Source organism: Cydia strobilella, chromosome 3, assembly GCF_947568885.1.
Source record: "Cydia strobilella chromosome 3, ilCydStro3.1, whole genome shotgun sequence".
Lineage (NCBI taxonomy): Eukaryota > Metazoa > Arthropoda > Insecta > Lepidoptera > Tortricidae > Cydia > Cydia strobilella.
Window position 1 is genome coordinate 4,861,891 of NC_086043.1, and position 20,297 is coordinate 4,882,187.

The following is a 20,297-nucleotide window of genomic DNA, read 5'->3' on the forward strand; positions in this document are numbered from 1 at the left end:
TGCAGTGTATTGGCTCAAGTGGGACGCACGGGTGAATGATGGCAAAATGACATCGTAATCTGTGTTTGAATGGGCTTCCGGGACCACACACCACTCCCGAGGGTTTTGATACTGGATCACACAACTGGGTAACACAACACACATGCAGAAAAGTTTGGCCAGTTCAAGCACTTACTTGAAAAAATAAGTCCCATTGTTGTATCCGAAGAAAGGCACTGTGTATGTCAGCATCCAGATGTTGCCCCCGCCGCAGTCGTAGTACGGTTTGGACCACTTCCCGTCCTCGTATGTCACGGAGAGTATCTCGTCGGGCACGCGCGCTGTGTGGGCTGTGTCGTTGTACGTGTACGTGTTGAATCCTGTAAAGGAGTCTTGATGAGAATAGAGCATTAAGATAAGATAAGATAAGATAAGATAAGATAAGGTAAGATAAGATAAGATAAGATAAGATAAGATAAGATGAGATAAGATAAGATTTCTTTATTGTAAAGCTGTGTTGGTACATAGGTTTTATAATTATCATAGAAGTTCATCAGCTTGCCAATTTCGGGCGGGCCGTTTGCTCATGACACCAATTTATGTATTTTCTTAGAGAAATATTTTATTCAAGCTGGATGTCCCTAGCTTAGAACTAGGCTATTCCGTTGAGTGGCGATAATGTGACCCTGAATTACGTCACACTCATTTTAATGCGTCTCTTATTTCTACGACATGTTTCTTTTCAAAGCCTAACAACTGATTTAAAAGGAACGTCGCATTACAGTTACTTATTTTCAATCGTTATAAATGCTTAGACAGGGTATCTAACTATCCAGTTTGAATAAAATTTTAATGCAATGCATTTTGGAAGCTGAGTGCTCATGCACATTTATCTGTTTATTAACTAAAAACGGTTTAGTTATACTTACTGCATAATTGTTACTAAATTTTACAAGGCAATTATTTCGATAAAGCCCATCGTTTACCGCAAATCAAATGTTTTGATACCTATAATGTTACGCTGCGTCTTACGCAAGCGAACAACTTGCGAACGCGAAGCGAAGCGTTGGGGCGCGGCGCGGCGGGCCAACGGCGTTGGCGTTCGCAACGAGATCGCCCATGTAGGATACTTCTATGAGTATCAAAGGATTGATTCACCCCGCGCCGCATCGCGTGTTGTTCGCGTGTTGTTCGCCTTCGTAGTAGACTGCGTTAGATGTTGGATGCAACTTTGCATAGTAACAAGGCCATATATTTTCAGGTCTAAACAAATCTGAAACTGCTGTATAAAAATACTATTTGATACTTCCAAATTGAAGTTCGAAAGTTACAGCCAACCGACATTTCAGGTCAATACTTACTTTCTGTAAATTTGTTGTTTGCTTTTGCTCGATCTTAATTTATTTAAACGGCAAACTTAGAAAAGTACATAACGCGACTAAATTGGCGTCCCAGAGCTGGGCACAGGCCTCCTCTCATGTCCAAGAGGGATTGGGCTATAGTTCCCACGCTGGCCCAATGCGGGTTGAACCACCTTTATACCTTTGAATATTATCGCGTATATAAGCAAAGATTATAGTAATAATAATAACAATTATTTATATTTGTGGGTGGGACAGGATTCTGTGCTTCTGTGCTGGCTTGCCTCAGCCGGCCGTCCAGAGTGGAGTCGCGAGAACTGCGTTCTTGAGGGTAGACGTGTAAACGTAAGTAGCTATATGTTGAAAAGTCCAGTGACACCTCTCTTCCCTAAGCCTTCACACCGGTGTTGCCCTTAAGCCATCCAATACTCTATCCATTATCGGACTAAGGGTACAAAAATAAATTAACAAAAGCTTATATTTGCTTGTAATTTTATACAAAAGACAGTAGACCTTATTAACCTTTAATACTGTCAGGTTTAATACGTCAAATTCTACGGTGAATGGCAAATAGTCTTATGTATCATAATAGGAAGTTCAGTCACATACGACTTGTTGTTTTCGAACGTAACGACGTCACGATTCCGTCAAACAATTCCCAACGGTTGGCTACTCGAAGCGTGTAAACATCTCGAAAACCCCAGTATAACGTAACCGATATTAATAATTAATTACAGCGCCATTCCGTGTTGAGTACCTGAATTACATTGGCGTTAGTCGAGCTTTCATAATTAAAAAAGATATTTATTATTAAATAATTAGGATCAAAAACGCGATTTTAATATTCTACATCGAATAATTTTTAGAAAATTTTCAGTTAAATGCCTACAATCCGAAAAAAACTCACTTGCATCGTGGTTTCATAAAACCAATTAATGTTTTTTTCTTTACCATTTCTTTCCCGATTGCTTTGATATACTATCTATCTCTAAGGCATAGTGCTTGAAGAAACGGACTCATAAAGGAAATAGACCGGGCACCGGACAGCTAGATAATTGGTGGAAATAGGTTTAGTAGGGTGACCACGATTTCATGTCCATGCGCGAACATTTTAGATTCGAATGTCTCAATTTTGCGATGAGAAAAACTTTAATAGAGTATATATACTTATAAAGAATAAATTCTCTTTTATTGTCAAAATAAATACATTATGACTTTCAAAACAGATTTGTATTAACAAACGCCTACCCTTTTTTTACCCGACTGCCAAAGGAGGAGGGTAATGTTTTTCGAGTGTATGTATGTATGTATGTATGTCTGTTTCTTTGTGGCCTCCTGTAGTCTAAACGGCTTGATGGATTTTGATGTATGAGGTATCGTTAGATTTGTCTTGATCACGGGAGTGTCATAGGATACATTTTATGCCGAAAGTACTACGGGATACAGAGATAATATTTTCTTTACTTTCACTTTGAAAGAATTTGATGTATGAGGTATCATTAGATTCGTCTTGATCACGGGAGTATCATAGGATACATTTTACCCCGAAATTCCTACAGGAACATGTTAATTCTTGTAAACGCAAGCCACCCACGCGTCAGCAAGCAATGAGCAAATAACTTGTTCTGCAACTCCCGCGCACCTCTCGCGTAGCGGTCTGGTAGCGGGCAAAGAAGGGCGTGGCCTGCCTTATGGCGCGCGGCGCGCGGCACGGTACGGGGGATATTCTCGAGTCTACAACCCGAACGCGGGCACACGCATGAGGGCACACGTCGTTGACGGCCGACTTTTCTAAGTGATTTTTTTCGATACTTCCTCGTCCGAAGCGAAAATTATAAAGTAATAACTTGTTCTTTTTTTTCAACTAAAAACTTATAAATAAAAAAATAATTATTATGAAAAAACAAAAAACCCGACTGCACACTAAAAAGAGGAAAACAAGTACCACAAGAAATATTGTTTAATCAAATGCTAAAACCAAGCTATGGAATACCGTTTAAACAATATAAAGTGCACTATGAAATGTGTTCGTAATCGATAGTTAAATAATTAAAAACTTATTCTAAATACTAACTAAATATAATTTATAAATGTTGATAGTAAGTATCGCAGGCGGGCGGGGGGGTATTCACACGAATGGGCAAAAGTAAGCTACGATTCCGCATTGCTGGTATTTGTAGGTACCTATTTAAACGTAACCTGCACTAGAAAAGGGAGGCGCTGCTAGCCTGACACACATAACATTGTGTCACGTTAATAACACAAATAACGTAAGTTAATAATACAAGTGCGTAAAATGGGAAATTCGCAACGAGTAGCGATAAATTAGAACACGACCGAAGGAAGTGTTTTAAATCGACACGAGTTGCGAATTACCTATTCGCACATGTATCGTACAACATTTTACAGCACATATGGCCCTTAAATTTTCGACGTACTTACGTCATGTGCTTATTATAGCACAGGGTGTCGTAATGGAGCACCAGATGTACTGTAATAGCTATTTACGATACAGGTGCGAAAAATAGGAAATTCGCAACGTGGCGAATTTTAAAACATGACCGAAGGGAGTGTGTGTTTACTACAGGGTGTCGTAATGGAGCACCGATGTACTGTAAACTATTTTTCCTACTCCTCTACTGTTATCTGTCATTTATACATTCATGAACACCAATATAAGAACATACAATAGGTTTGAAGAAAAGTCTATATTGTCTATTCCTCATAACAGCACTTTTGTGCTTTAAAAGGGCCATATGTAAAGCGTTGTACGATACACGTGCCAATAGGTAACTCGCAACTCGTGGCGAATGTCGCACTTGTATCGTAAATAACTATTTATTTATCATTTGGTATTAGCACGAGATATTAAAATACACCGAAAAATTATCTTACGTTAAACGAGATCGTTTGGTCACCCCACGCCAGATTGATCGAGATTGAACGAAATTAAGTGATTGGAACGTAGTGTGCCTATTTCGTATCCCGACACTGATGAACATTACATTAAGGCCGTTCCATCGGTTTGACGCAATCACTGTCACATTTCGCAAGAAAGAAGGGAAAGACCATGCGCGCCAAGTGTCAATTTTGATCGAATTTTGTCGACATTTATCTAATTTAAAAGCGTTCCTTTACAATATCGACATTCGAAAGCTGTCAAATTACTATTTAAGATCATTTTTAGGGTTCCGTACCCAAAGGGTAAAAACGGGACTCTATTACTACGACTTCACTGTCCGTCTGTCCGTCCGTCTGTCCGTCTGTCTGTCTGTCACCAGGCTGTATCTCATGAACCGTGATAGCTAGACAGTTGAAATTTTCACAGATGATGTATTTCTGTTGCCGCTATAACAACAAATACTAAAAATATAATAAAATCAATATTTAAGTGGGGCTCCCATACAACAAACGTGATTTTTTTGCCGTTTTTTGCGTAATGGTACGGAACCCTTCGTGCGCGAGTCCGACTCGCACTTGGCCGGTTTTTCTTCTTTTTAGGGTTCCGTACCTCAAAAGGAAAAAAAACGGAACCCTTATAGGATCACTCGTGCGTCTGTCTGTCTGTCTGTCTGTCCGTCTGTCACAGCCCATTCTCTCCAAAACTACTGGACAAATTAAGTTGAAAGTTTAAATTTGGTACACATATGTAAATTTGTGACCCAAAGACGGACATGTAATGTAAACAAATGAATTTTAAACATGGGGACCACTTATAAATAAATGAGATGAGGGGGGGGTAAATGAGAAAATTAAAAAAAAAGTTTTTCAAACTATATCGTGTTATCAAATGAAATACCTTATTTTAAGAATCTCAAACATTTTTTTTATAATTTTAAAATAAATAATATAGAAGTTACTAAAGAAAATAGACAAAAATTACCATTCCCCCCCTTATCTCCTGCTGTAAACCTCGCGAACATAACTTGAAACTGAATAAATATATGGCTCAGCCATTTTCAAATATTTCCAAAAACTGAATCAACAAAAGAAATCTATTTACCCAATCATCGAACCTGCTTACAAAACTTTACGAGAATCGGTTGAGAATTGCGGTAGATGTCGCTATGCGCATACACAAACAAAAGAGCACATAAACAAAAGAAAGAAATGCATATAGGGGTAGGAAGGTCCCATTTTTTTGGTTTTTCGCTTATAATATATCTTGGAAACTTTGCATCTTAGCGACAAGACTACTTAGACGAACCGAAAGCTGATTAAATTCGCTATAAGTTTATTTTGGTCGTTTTTCGATGTCTTGAATAGTTTTCGGGATATCCTCTCTTGAAAATTTGTTTGGGGCTCTCAATTTTATCTTGACTTCCACATCAGTGAAGCGACTAGGCCATGTTTGGTATCGTTTTCTTATAAATCGGGAGAGCTAAATTTATTTATGGTATCACATTGACACCATTCCGAAGTACTTTTACAACAAAGTAACAAAAAAACACTCATAAACTGTGGGGGGGCATAGCTAAATAATGAAATAGGATTAAATATTCACAAATAAAACTCCCCCTGTATGCTTGCCTAAACAGCATCCGTTACGAGCAAATGTGATGATAATAAACATACAATGTTGTGATTCATGTTATATACAGCGTGTATTTTTAATACGACTACATATTCTTAAGGTAGTTATTATACGCCCAAATTAATTAACTTATATATATGTATGTTATAGATATGTATGGGGATGGGGAAATGTTACAACATTTTTTCCATATAAAATAAATTAGCAAGCAATGTATCATTACATTCCAAACGTCGCACCTACTGACGCGACATCACAACTGTCACAAGTGATGACTAGAGTTAGACCAAGATAACTTTGCAGCGATCGAAAATAGTTATTTGTGCAACAAGAGAGGAAAGTTGGTTTTTCTTGCGAGTGTTTATTTTGAGTCCCGAGAAAGCGAAAGATTCTATAATTGAATCACGAGCGAAGCGAGTGATTCTAAGGTAGAATCTTGAGCGTAGCGAGGGACTCAAAAACACGAGATGTAAAATAACTTTACTCTCGTGTTGCACACATAGTTGTTCACCTCAGTAGTGAGAACATATTAAAGGTTAAAATGTATTTTGAATTACACAGAATAAACAGAAAAAAAAGTATTATAATATGTACGATACGATACGAGACGAGACCGGACCGGACCGGACCGGACCGGACCGTACCGGACCGTACCGTACCGTACCGTACCGTACCATAAAAAAAATGTAATAAAAGTATGAAGTTCATGGCCTTCACTAAATTAAAAAGCTACATTGTTTCACTCCCTGGAGTGAGGAAAGTCGCACTTTCCCCACTCCAGGGAGTGACGAAAGTAGGCTTGTTCGAGCTGCTGAGGTGAAAAAGTAATTAAAATCAGTATGTGACAACACCACAGAAAGGAGAATTAATTAATTAAAAAGTATTCATATTTGTGAATTATCCTACCATTAACCGATTGCAAATGTGAAAATCAGGCATCTACATTTAAATCATAAAAATGCGGAACACATAAATTAAGCTCATAAGAGAAGTATGCCTAATACCTATTAGATGTGGTCAATTTTCTGTAAAATTAAAACCTCAGTAAGTAATAATATATTTTCTAAATCTGTCATCAACATGTTTTGGTGATAACTAAGAAACATTTTCATATTTCCATATATGTAGGTATATATTTTAAGTGGTTGTCAAATTATTGCGATGCAGAGTTACCTTGATCTAACTCTATGTACGCAATACGCCACCTAAAAAAATGTAAAAAACTTATTGCACCATGTTAGTTAAGGCTACAATAAATTTTCTTTTAAAATCGGTTTTATGGCACTGAAACCTACTTTTGTTATATTAAAAATACACGCTGTATAATAATATTACGAAAGAAATATGTTGTTATAAATTAACAAAACCTTATATTTGCTTCTGAGTTTCCACCCGTTCCCTTCCGCCCCTTTGAAGTATTTTCTCGATATTGAAATGTGTCTAGCAGATTACGTACCTATAAAGATTATGAAATAGTTGAATGTGGAAAAATCTAAATGAGTGGCAATATTGTAAAACACCAGCGAATCAGTGTTCTAGTGACACGAGTTGGTAATATTTATTTACAGTACATATGGTGCTACTTTCTCGCACTAGTGCGTCAAATAGCACTTTTCGTGCATGTGTCGAAAGTTTAAAGGGTCATATGTACTGTAAAACGTTGTACGATACACGTGCGAATAGGTAATTCGCAACTCGTGTCGATTTAAAACACTCCCTGCGGTTGTGTTTTAATTTATCGCCACTCGTTTCGAATTTCCTCTTTTCCGCACTTGTATCGTAAATAACTATTTCGATACAAGTGCGGAAAAAAGGAAATTCGAAACGAGTGGCGATCAATTAAAACACGACCGCAGGGAGTGTTTTAAATCGACACGAATTGCGAATTACCTATTCGCACGTGTATCGAACAACGTTTTACAGTACATATGGCCCTTTAAACTTTCGAAATATGCACAAAAAGTGCACTTTACGCACTAGTGCGAGAAAGTAGCACCATATGTACTGTAATAGTAATTTACGATACAAGTGCGGAAAAGAGGAAAGTCGAAACGAGTGGCGATAAATTAAAACACGACCGCAGGGAGTGTTTTAAATCGACACGAGTTGCGAATTACCTATTCGCACGTATATCGTACAACGTTTTACAGTACATATGGCCGTTTAAACTTTCGAAATATGCACAAAAAGTGCACTTTACGCACTAGTGCAAGAAAGTAGCACCATATGTACTGTAATAGTAATTTACGATACAAGTGCGGAAAAGAGGAAAGTCGAAACGAGTGGCGATAAATTAAAACACGACCGCAGGGAGTGTTTTAAATCGACACGAGTTGCGAATTACCTATTTGCACGTATATCGTACAACGTTTTACAGTACCATAGAGTAACTTATACTAGAGCGGTACTGTCATGGTAAATTTTGTAACCCCAGTAAATTCACTGCCATTTGTCGACACACTTTAAAACTAAAAATGAAGATTTATAAAAATACGATAGAATGTATTTAAATATAGATAAATGATTTTTTTTATTTGCATTAATTATTTTTATGAATTTGACCCATGTTCTTTCACTGATATGCGTTAAAATTGTTAAATAACAAACGAAACCGTCAACGCCATCTATTCGACTGTAGGCCAAAACTAGTAGCGCCCTCTGAACGAAAATCAAATTTTCTTGATTTTCGAGGCACGTTTTTTCCTTAGACTGTATCCATCTATTACGGAGTTATATCTATCTTTGACAGTACATAATTATGGCCGTTTAAACTTTCGACATATCCACGAAAAGTGCTCTTTTACGCACTAGTGCGAGAAAGTAGCACCATATGTACTGTAAATTACTTTTTCTTAAGTACGTACAGCTTAATTCCAAATATATATTTACACGCCTCTAAGGGGCACTTGTTAACGGAGTTAACCGGTTAAACCTGGATTTACCATGGTTACCAATACAATTTGACACTGGGTTAACGGTTTAACTGGTTAAACCCAGGTTAGTGGGATGGTGCGAGTGGCGGTAAGACACTGACAATAAAGTTGTGTAAATATATGTTTTGGCTTGTAAAGATGTTTTTCTACTTCAGCACTTCTATTTGTCAATTAAATGACTATCAGGGGCCCATTTATCAAAAGCTTGTGGCTTGTAATACAAGTGGAAGTCCCTTTCTGACAAAAGCTTTCAAAAAGGGACTTCTACTTGTATTACAAGCTACTAGCTTTTGATAAACGGGTCCCAGTACCTAGGTAACTACCAGTGATATTCGAAATCAACTTTATAATAAAAAAGCCGGCCAAGTGCGAGTCGCACTCGCGCACCGAGGGTTCCGTACTTTTTAGTATTTGTTGTTATAGCGGCAAGGCGGCAACAGAAATACATCATCTCTGAAAATTTCAACTGTCTAGCTATCACGGTTCATGAGGGTGACAAACAGACGAACAGACGGACAGACCGACAGATGGCCAGACGGACAGACGGACAGACGGACAGCGGAGTCTTAGTAATAGGGTCCCGTTTTTACCCTTTGGGTACGGAACCCTAAAAAGCGCGGCGCGTGGGGCGAGCCGGCGCTTGTCTACAGGATCACAAACAGCAGTGTTATTATCAGGCATCGTAAACTGCGAGCGAAATCCAATGAAGTACTAGGTTGAAACTGGTTGTCATACGTCATTTCAATGGATTTCGCTCGCAGTTTACGATGCCTGGTTATTATAAATATAGTGCAAATGTTGTATTTTTTGAAATGCTAACTTCTAGGCAAAGATGTACAAACCAAATTTTTACTCCAGTATAGATATTTACTTTTATTAATCGTTATAGGTGTTTGCTGCTGCCTTAGAAACAATACTGTGTGCAACGGTAGGTACAAAATTACCCAGGTCTTGTAATTCTCGGGCCTGTCTTTACAAAACTCGACTTCGACTCGTTTTGTAACTTCGGCCTTTGGATTTAAAAACCCTTATTATGTACCTGTTGCACAAAATACTATTGTGAACTCGACCGTGCCTGCAATAACAATTATGTTACCTACTCTTCGAAGGCCGCAAAAATATACTCCTCTATGGCTCTACTAAGATCGTGTTTGATATTTTTGCGGCCTTCGTTGTGTAAAATATAATTGCAGGTGACTGTACATAACATAATCACTCTTAATATGCGCCTTTGCGACACGCCGAGCTCGCGTACTAGTACCTGACCCTTGCTTGTATCGATAACGAAGCGAATTGGAAATTAAGTACCTTCATTTTAAACTTTTCGGCTGCTCTCACTCAAAATGTAAAGGTTAAGTTCTTAAGCTTTCTAGATACCCGATAAGTAGGCAACGTTCAAAGAAATTCAAATAAGTTTTTCACTTAAATATATTCTCAATACTTTGACAACATTTATTGCTGGCTGTATTTTCAACGCACTGTCAACAACTACTGATCGATTTCGTTTTACTACCTACCAAAGGCAATTTTATTTAGAATATATTATTTTGTCTGTTTCCAGAGATGGGTAACTACCCGGGTAAATACCCCAGGGTGGATATTTATTTTGTCTGTTCCCAAAGATGGGTAACTATAACTACCCGGGTAAATACCACTGGGTGGATATTTACCCGGTATAAAGGGTTTCCGGTAATTAATGGAAAACCTTCTAACCACCTACAGCCCGCGCAGCATGGTTTCCCCTATCACTAAGTCCGTCACTTTCGCACTCACATACTTGTTAGAACGAGACAGGCATGGTGATAAGCGTACCGTGCTAAGACTGCAGGGCACCTTAGGCTGCACCAATAAATCGACTTTAAGGTTTAGTAAAAGTCCCCTGTGTGGCTACCATCAGTTTGGCACTGACATAAACGCTATACAGAACGTAACTTACTTTCTATGCATCTCGCTCGTACTCACATATTGGTGCGAGCGAGATATATATAGAAAGTAAATTTCGTAGACGTAGCGTATATGTCAGCTTTGACATTGTCAGTGACTCGTGGTACGGGCACTGGTTTTCGATATACTTTTCTTAATTTCAACTTATGGTTCCTTATTTCACTGTAATGATTTTCTAGGCCACAAATGAAAAGATCTTTACGTTCTGTTGTTTTGGGGTAGTACCCATAGTACAAACATGGGTACTAAGCCACGATATACATAATTATAAAGATAAATAAATAGTTATATACGTATAAAAAATCAATAACTAAGGAACAAATGTTAAAACAAGGAACAAAAGAAAAATTATAACATGATTTCTTTTTGGTAAGGTATATTAACATGAAAGAAACTCGATTGAACATGGCCATGATTAGGTAAGATTCTCGAAAGTTTGTTTTAAAACTTGCCCTAGGTATTGTAATGAAAATTATTTTGTTGCTTAAAGAATTCATTCGGTCGTCTCTTGTTTTCTACGCATTTTCATGCTAAAACTTTATGTAAGACTTGCTAATAATTAGTGACGTATTCGGAGAAGATACCACATTGTCGGTCGTCAATCAGGGCGACAATGAGGGCTAACGCGTATGAATTCGCCGCTAGGGGCGCTAATGTAGATGGTGGTCTTTTCCATAGTTCGAAATGTCAAATGTCACTTGTCACTTCAATGACTGACAGCTGTTCTTTAGTCTTTTGGACCACTGTCAACAGAGGCGCCAACTGGTGAGCAAAAAAACGATAGCCCTCATTAACTTGCATCGGTATGCTAATAGAATTTTATTGACAATGGTTAGTTAGGTATTTTTTCATTAAAAGTTCTATTTACGACTGATGTCAAGAAAGTTATTGAACTACAGCTGCAAATACTTATAAATGCCATATATAATATTTAGGTATATAGTTACTTAGTAAAACAAAAGTGACATTGGCCTCTGATATTCAAACCAGAGTACAGAATTTGCGACTGATGTCATAAACCGATCTATTTACTAGAGTACTGTCATGTACATGTCTTAGTACGCCTTTGTATTAACCGATGGTTATATATATGATTATAGTTAATAAATCGAAGATTTAAATACATAACAATTTTCCATAATAAATTTGCAATAGTGATCACTAAGTGGCTCAGTGGGGACTTATGGACTTTAAATTGTATAAGTGATAACTGACATTACTATTTTTAATATTTTTATATAATTATAGACGTCACTGGTGATCGTAGAGCTGGCAGCTTCCTCGCACAAAGAGTAAGCATTGCAATACAGCGAGGAAATGCTGCCAGCATCTACGGCGCCATGCCGCGTGCCGCAGGGGATTAGTTTTTAGGTATTTATTTTAAGATTAGTTTTATTTATTTTTAGTTTTAGTTTTTTAAGTTTTATATGTATTTCTAATTGTTATTACATGAATAATTATTGACTACATTAATTTCATTTTATTTGCATCATAATTTTATCGTGATTATTGTATTAATTTTAAATTCAGTATCTATATTAAAGAAAATGTTATCTTGTTGATAACGTTTTCGTATTGGTTTATACAAGTTTTGCATGTCGTTCACCTACTGAATACCTTATCACGCTGTACTGCATGTTGTTTTTAAGTATTCCAGCTGGCAAATAAAATAATTCTGATTCTGATTCTCCAATTAAGAACTAATGAAACATAATCTTAAGTATCTTAACAACTCACCTCTGCGAAACTGATTGTAGTTACGTATCACGCGCTCAGCATTTTTACGAGCGATGTAGAACCACTCGGACGTGTTGCTCAAGTATTTGTACTCCACGGCCAAGTCTTTAGCCAATATTGGCCCCTCCGGCAATCGGTACGCGAAGGGACAAAAAAGCTGGTAATCCTTATACTGAAACTGATCGTAGCAGTTTCCCGCAGCAAAAATATCGTCATCAAACTCCACCATAGAAAATACACTAGCATGCAGCAAGTATTCATTGTGCATCACTGACGGACCAGCATATTTCCATAATCTGGTCAGCATGTTAGCTCTATTCACAGCCACGTCGGCTTCTATCCTAAATCTTTCTTGAGCATACCTATCTACAACTCCTTCGCCTAAATTCAAATCAGTCCCCGCTGTACAGTTTTCTCCCAGCAAATGCTGGGTTTCTATTAACCTTAGGAATCTAGTAACAACGTCTTCATGTACAGGTCTAGATATAGTGATGTTTTCTACATCTACAGTTTCATTGGTTACTGTATTTACGTTTTCGGGTGTGTCTATCTTTTGGGTTTCATTGTCGTAGCTATGTTCTAGGTTTAACAAGTGTCCTGTGAGGGTTACGTCTGAGGGTTTGGTGTAATGGGCGGAGGAATAGTTTCCGAAGAACTTTTGGAACTGGTTGGAGTCTTTGATGGCGCCGTCATCGCTGTCCGCACCGTACGGTCTGAGGGCGGATACTATCGGATCTTCCCCAGATTTGTCGATGCTTTCTGTAACAAAGAAATAGTTTTCATTAACATCCTCAAACGTAAAACTAGAAACGGCGAAAGTGTTAAAATTTTCACTTCTATTTCTGTTACATGTTCATTTGCATATTCATATATTTCAAATTATATAAATATTACAGAATAATCCAATATCTTGTAACAAAATAATAAGGTAAAAATGGTAAATAAAATAAACGCAATAAAATGTCATTTTTAGGGTTCCGTACCCAAAGGGTAAAAACGGGACCCTATTACTAAGACTCCACTTTCCGTCTGTCCGTCTGTCCGCCGTCTGTCCGCCGTCTGTCCGTCTGTCCGTCAGTCCGTCTGTCAGTCTGTCAGTCACCAGGCTGTATCTCATGTACCGTGATAGCTAGACAGTTGAAACTTTCACAGATGATGTATTTCTGTTGCCGCTATAACAACAAATACTAAAAAGCACAGAACCCTCGGTGGGCGAGACCAACTCGCACTTGTCCGGTTTTATTCAAATAACAAAAGCTTGCTTCTACCTTTAAAGACATTTAATCTCGACGACTTATTTCGTTTTGACAATTCAATTTATCATTCAAGTTCCTGGCATCTTTGTTTTACAGATTTCTATTCACAAGAGACACTAACATTGTGGTCCATTAAAATTTAAACTACCGTATTACTGGAAAACGCATAGTCTTCATTTTAGAATTCAGTGGCTTCCGGTACTTACGCCGAATTGCCCAACCAAACAACAGAGGTAAACCACTCAAGGAAACTTATACTCGTAGATCATTATCACTATGGCAACCTACCGGAATAACGCGTCACGGCATAATAAACGAAACCCAGTAAAACAGCAACTAATAACAATGCCCAATTTAATCAAAATAACGACATCGTTTCATCACTACCTGCTTGGAGCTTTACCTCCAAAGAAACCTCATCTTTATTAAAATGTAAAAAATCTCCTCCATCCGTACGGATGGTGATTCTTGTAAAGACGTTTTTCGCGTAAAGGGGATTCAGCTGTCGTTGGGTCGGGTGTGTAAAATCTTTGCAATCCCCCTATAAAGGAGGATTTTGTTTATGAGGACAACAAATAGAGCAATCGCGACTTTCATTACAAGCGGGAGGCTGCGAATTGATAGCTACGGTTATTTATCGCAAGTAATTTTGCTGTCTATGCGTTCCCAATGTATCGAAAACGCGTGAAAGTTGAGTACTGGAGCGAACCAGGGTACCGTGACCTAGATATCTATAAAAGCATACATTAGCTTAAGATAAGTGCCTAGGCCTACATCAAAATTTTGCAACCACAGTAAATTCACTGCCATCTATCGACACAAGATTAAAACTAAAAATAAAAATATAAAAAAATGTATTTATATATGGATAAATGATTTTTTTTATTTGCAAGTTCTTTCACTGATATGCGTTAAAATTGTTAAATAACAAACGAAACCGTCAATGCCATCTATACGAGAGTAGGCCAAAGGTAGTGGCGCTATCTGATCGAGAATCAAATTTTCTTGATTTTCGAGGCACGTTTTTTCCTTAGACTGTATCCATCTATTACGGAGTTATATCTAACTTTGGCCTACATGAATAAAGTATATTTGAACTTGAACTAAAGAGTAAACGCTAAATATAACAGGCGTAGGCGAGGAAATGTGTGCGTGTGATTTATATCAAGATAATATTTTGAGGGATAGTGGACGGCTTTTTCCCCACATCCATTTTTTCCCCCTGGATTAAATGTAGGTATAGTTATGGAAAAATGTTTAAGAAAATGTTGTAATATTTACCGCAGCTATTTATTTTCTTCTCGTTTTATGGTATATTATGTATTTGAATTATAGTAGTTTATGCACTGATACATAACGGGCGGCCTTAAAACACAAGTGTGGTTTTATGAAACGAGCGTCAGCGAGTTTCATAATAGAATTACACGAGTGCTAAAATGTAAATTACAAACAACTTTTCACAATTCTACTTTCGTAACAGCAAAAAACCAACAAACAAATGACAACAGTAATGGCGGCAATTCGATCCTCCGTCAAGACGAATGTTTTTTTTTTTTAATTATAGACAAATGAATGAAGCCCCTATTCTCTCATGTCACTCGAGATCAAATGTCGTGCGGTTGATATTAAAGAAACATACTGAATTGACGTTTCGTATTGATAACCGTTTTAATATCTATGGATACTAGAATAGAGACCCGCTTGAGTTTCGACAGCTGTTCCTAATTTAAACTCATAACCTTACAAAAATCTATAATCTACATTAAAGTACTTACAGATTCTACCTACTACCACAGATAAGAAAGTTCTCATAGTAAAATTGGTTGTAATAATGCTCGTCATTTCCTACGGTTTCTGAACGCATTTTAGAGCACTAACGATAATATCGTAATATATAAATTATCTACGCACATAATATTATGTGCGAAAATAAAGATATTTGCCTCCATGTTAAAGAGATGCAGCTTGTAATCAAACAGCACTCATTGCATCCCTGATGCGACGCGTGTGGGTCAGCCCCAACAGCCTCCTACGTGTGGTGGCCAGCAGGCTGGATTGCCCGTTCCAGCACCACTGGATTACATGTCCGGTGACAGCGGGCAATCTAGACTGCGCAGTTAGGATAGGTAATTTTTAGTTTTTGTTTTTAGCCTTAAATAAAATAATACTAACATTATAAGGGTTCCGTACCCAAACGGTAAAAACGGGACCCTATTACTAAGACTCCGCTGTCCGTCTGTCCGTCCGTCTGTCCATCTGTCCGTCTGTCCGTCTGTCCGTCTGTCCGTCTGTCCGTCTGTCCGTCTGTCTGTCTGTCACCAGGCTGTATCTCATGAACCGTGATAGCTAGACAGTTGAAATTTTCACAGATGTTGCCGCTATAACAACAAATACTAATAACAGAATAATATAAATATTTAAATGGGGCTCCCATACAACAAACGTGATTTTTTGCTGTTTTTTTCCGTAATGGTACGGAACCCTTCGTGCGCGAGTCCGACTCGCACTTGGCCGGTTTTCCTTATTGTTTTGTTTTGTTATTTGTTACTAACCAATTTTATGGATACCTAATGTGTCTGAAATAAAGTTTATTATTTCATTTTATAGCAGCTGGTCCGCGTCGAGTCCGCGAGTCGCCAATGTTCGGTATGCGATTGGAATGTCTCCTGAACACAGTTGCTGCTGGGTGCCAGATGACGCAATTCAATAAGAACGGGATATCTTTAAACACTATTAGCTTTTTATAGGGTTCAGTAGTCAACTAGGAACCCTTATAGTTTCGCCATGTCCGTCTGTCTGTCTGTCCGAGTTAGTGCTAGAAAGCTGCAATTTGGCATGGATATATAAATCAATAAATCCGACAGTCGTACAATCAAATCTAAAATAAAAATTGCTATTTAATGTTTTTCGCGATGGATTATTATGACCAGACATGCAGTCTCCTATTGAATGTATGTAAGTTCTAAGGATGAAATCATGGATCATGGCCATACGTCTATTACTTTAATTAAGTAGTTACCTACTGATTATGCAAATTTGCCTTGTCTTTTTGGTTTCCTCGTATTCGATAAGTAGATTGTTTCACTCGAGTGAAAGGCACCAAGCATCATTTCATCCCTTTGTTAACATTACCGCTTCATCATCCCTTTGTTGTCATCTATACTAATAGCTGCTATTTAGCCTATTGTGACGGAAGGGTAACTACGGAACCCTTTACTAAGCATGGCCCGACATGCTCTTGGCCAGTTTTTATTTTATCTGTACCAGGCGATATGTTTGGGTTTTGAGGTCAGTTACACGCATGTGAGTCATGTGACACAAGAAGAGTTGTCCCTACCTACGGTAACTGCTTACGAGTAACGAGTACCTATGCCTGTCTACATAATTCGGAAACCTTTAAATAAGAACTCGTCCAGAAATTCACTGTAGAAAATTCAATCGAAATTACCACAAAATACCACTCGTAGGTACCTCGCCCTAAAGACGACTACTTATCTAAAGTCTACGAGTATGTATTGTTTACTTAACTACGTCACCATTAAATAATAATACGACACATAAAACAGAAAAGCAGGTCACATAATAAACGTTAATATAGGCATTCTAATATTACCCTGTCCACAATTTTGTTTTCACTTGCAAACACGTGGTAGAGTACCTACAGCTTGAACACGAGGCCCAAGAAGGCGATATGTCACCCCGCTTGCCTCCCACACCTCGGTGCGAGATTACCTAACCACAGCGCACACCCCGCTTCCTTCGTTCAAATTGTAGGATTACCTATAGTTTTGAGTAAATGGCATTTAATTCTAAGGACAAATTCTAAGCTTGTCTAAATCTAAACATAACTCTAATTCAGCAGTACCTATGTCGGGATGTGAATGTCCCAATCAGGCACCTACACTCGCCGCAAACAACCGTCTTTAGCAACTAAGTTTCCACTTCATATCTATACAAACCATAGACGAATTACTACCCACTGAATCCGCTTTAAGAAGCGTTTTTGAACAACGATATCACCACACGTGCCTAGAATTGGATACTCAAGAAGGAGTAAACTGACAGAAGGGAATGTGTATTTCGTGAGATTGCCGCACACAGACCAACCACCTATTATCGTTTAAATCTTATTCTATTTACGTTATTTTTCGTAACTAAATATATTTTTACATGAAACAAATCTAACCTGCTGTCTGTTTTTATATGTAGGTATATTATATTAGTCAATCGGCAATCTATTGCCTGCTAACTAGTCACTTTATGTTTAGCTCTAAAACTAGTGTTTTGGCGATTTTAGTGATTTTATTAGTAATGCAATACGTTATAAGTTTTTCTAAGGATACACAAGGCCGGAATTTTAACATTAAACTCAATTAAAAGGTTTTCATAAACACTTAAATACCCAAAAATATTTGAAAAATGTCACATCGTACAAACTTTGTTTGCAATTATTCATGTCACCGTCGTCGTATCCAGTCCTCAATTTGCTGATATAAGTAATTCGGATAAGTTTATTTATACCCATTATCATCAGGGTGGCCCGCAAAAATGTAAACAAATATAATTATTTTTAGTAAATATCATTTTAAATGTTGTTTTTTAAATAAACTACGATTATTTAACTGAAATTTAACATTATTTATTATTCTTCGGCTTTGTGACACAAACGCAAACGTTTGTTAAAATTATATTTATATTCACAGCAAAAAATCTTTGTGTACGTATTTTCGGGCCATCCTGTAAAACACAGTTAAAATATTATCACAAATTAATAGGTAAGTACCTAAAATACAAACTTCGGTCATACTGAAAGAAAAGACGGTGGCAACCTAGAAAAGCTTTTTGTGACCGGCAAAGTGGAAGGGAAAAGGCTTGGAAGTGGACGCAGTCCAATACGTTGGTCTGACCAGATCCGCACCGCTCTTGACTCCACAGTTCACATGGCTCTCTACACCGCCAAAGACAGAAACGGATGGAGAAAGATCGTAAGAGAGAAAGTGATACAAAAGGGAGGTCACGACCCTCAATATTGAGGAATACGACGCAAGGAGGAGGAGGAAAATACAAAAATCAGCATCATTATTTAGCCAAGCATCTTTCATTTATTTTCAGTGAATCCGAAGAATATTGTTCCAAAAACGGCTTTCATATGCTCGAAGAGGCAATATCTGACTTATTGCAATTTATATTATAACCTTTGCAATCCAGTCTTTATTATTACTCAAGGATCCCAAATACAGAGTACGTAAACTTAAATATAATATGAAATCTCAAATCTTTATTTCTCGCAAGGTAATAACATGTATCTTCAGCGTTTTATTGGTATTGACAGATATAAAATCATCAAATCAGCTTAGAACAAGGATTTATTAGTGGCTTGGCTTGGTTTATCTCGAAAAGTCTTCTAGAAATCGATTTTCTCTCGGATATGGGTATATTTGGCATCAGTGTATTCAGTATGATATCCTGAACTCAAATATATAATCTTACTCGAAGCGGTAAGATATAATTGGCTATCGGCATAACAGTGCATTACTCAATTAAGTATTAATATAGTAGATAATGTAAATGCCTGAAATAAATTGTGTTATTTTAATGTGTCAGAATTAAAAAAAAACATCTTATATGGTTAGATATAGATTTTGACAAATAAACTATAATTCGTCAAATATCATCAATTCAGTTAAGTTACGGCAGATAGGATTTGCTCGCTAAGGCACACAAGCAGTAAGCCTTACGAGTATACAAGTTAGTTAAGCCCCTTAGTACACATGACCCGCTGTTTAACCCTTGACTCGGGCTGACGGCGGAGATTATGGGCCTATCGAATAGGACTTCCAACAAATATTAACGTGTGTATACATGGCATTAATTAGGAAACTGTTTACAAGTTAATATAATAATAATATAATATAGTGTATTAAGTTATTTAGTGTTTTATTAATTTTTATTTAATTAAAGAAAAGTCTAGACAACAAATTAAATCAGGTGACCTACTTATTTTTTGACTTGACCTAGAAACACTATAGTTGCTCTGTGAGCTCTAGCCCTCGCGAACCCATGGGGCAACGGCCATTTTGAAAAAAGTCCAAAATTGCATCGACAAAAAATCCATGTATATATATTTTTTTATACTTCGTCGGTGGCAAACAAGCATACGGCCCGCCTGATGTTAAGCAGTCTCCGTAACCTATGTGCGCCTGCAACTCCAGATGAATTACATGCGCGTTGCCGACCCTAACACCGCACCCTCGTTGAGCTCTCTGGCAACCTTACTCGCCTTGGCAACGTTACTTATATGTATACTTTATTATTTGCTCACAAAAATTCACGAGAATCGGTTGAGAAATGTGTCTTGTCTCTACAACATCAGGACTTGTAGAGCTTCAACAGCATCATTAAGTAAATGTAAATAAGAATATAACGCGTGCCTATATTGTAGATTGTGATAAACACTAATCCGTGCTCTTATTTGCGAACGGCGTTGTATGAAATAACCGGCGTGTAATGTAGTACGGCAGGCATTACAAAATAAGCCAGTAGGTATCATACC

General features: G+C 37.5%; 1 protein-coding gene and 1 long non-coding RNA gene across 2 annotated transcripts in view; both read right to left on the bottom strand.

Annotated features, from left to right (window-relative positions):
- Positions 1 to 20,297, bottom strand: part of LOC134755706 (uncharacterized) — a 255,660-nt gene that overhangs the window by 172,454 nt on the left and 62,909 nt on the right. The gene's annotated exons all lie outside the window — the stretch shown is intronic.
- Positions 1 to 20,297, bottom strand: part of LOC134755639 (metabotropic glycine receptor) — a 128,794-nt gene that overhangs the window by 61,955 nt on the left and 46,542 nt on the right. The window contains exons 2-3 of the mRNA XM_063692157.1: positions 12,489 to 13,247; positions 176 to 359 (exon numbers count right to left, since the gene is read on the bottom strand). Coding sequence (XP_063548227.1) covers positions 176 to 359; positions 12,489 to 13,247 — 943 coding nt within the window. The remainder of the gene's footprint in view (positions 1 to 175; positions 360 to 12,488; positions 13,248 to 20,297) is intronic.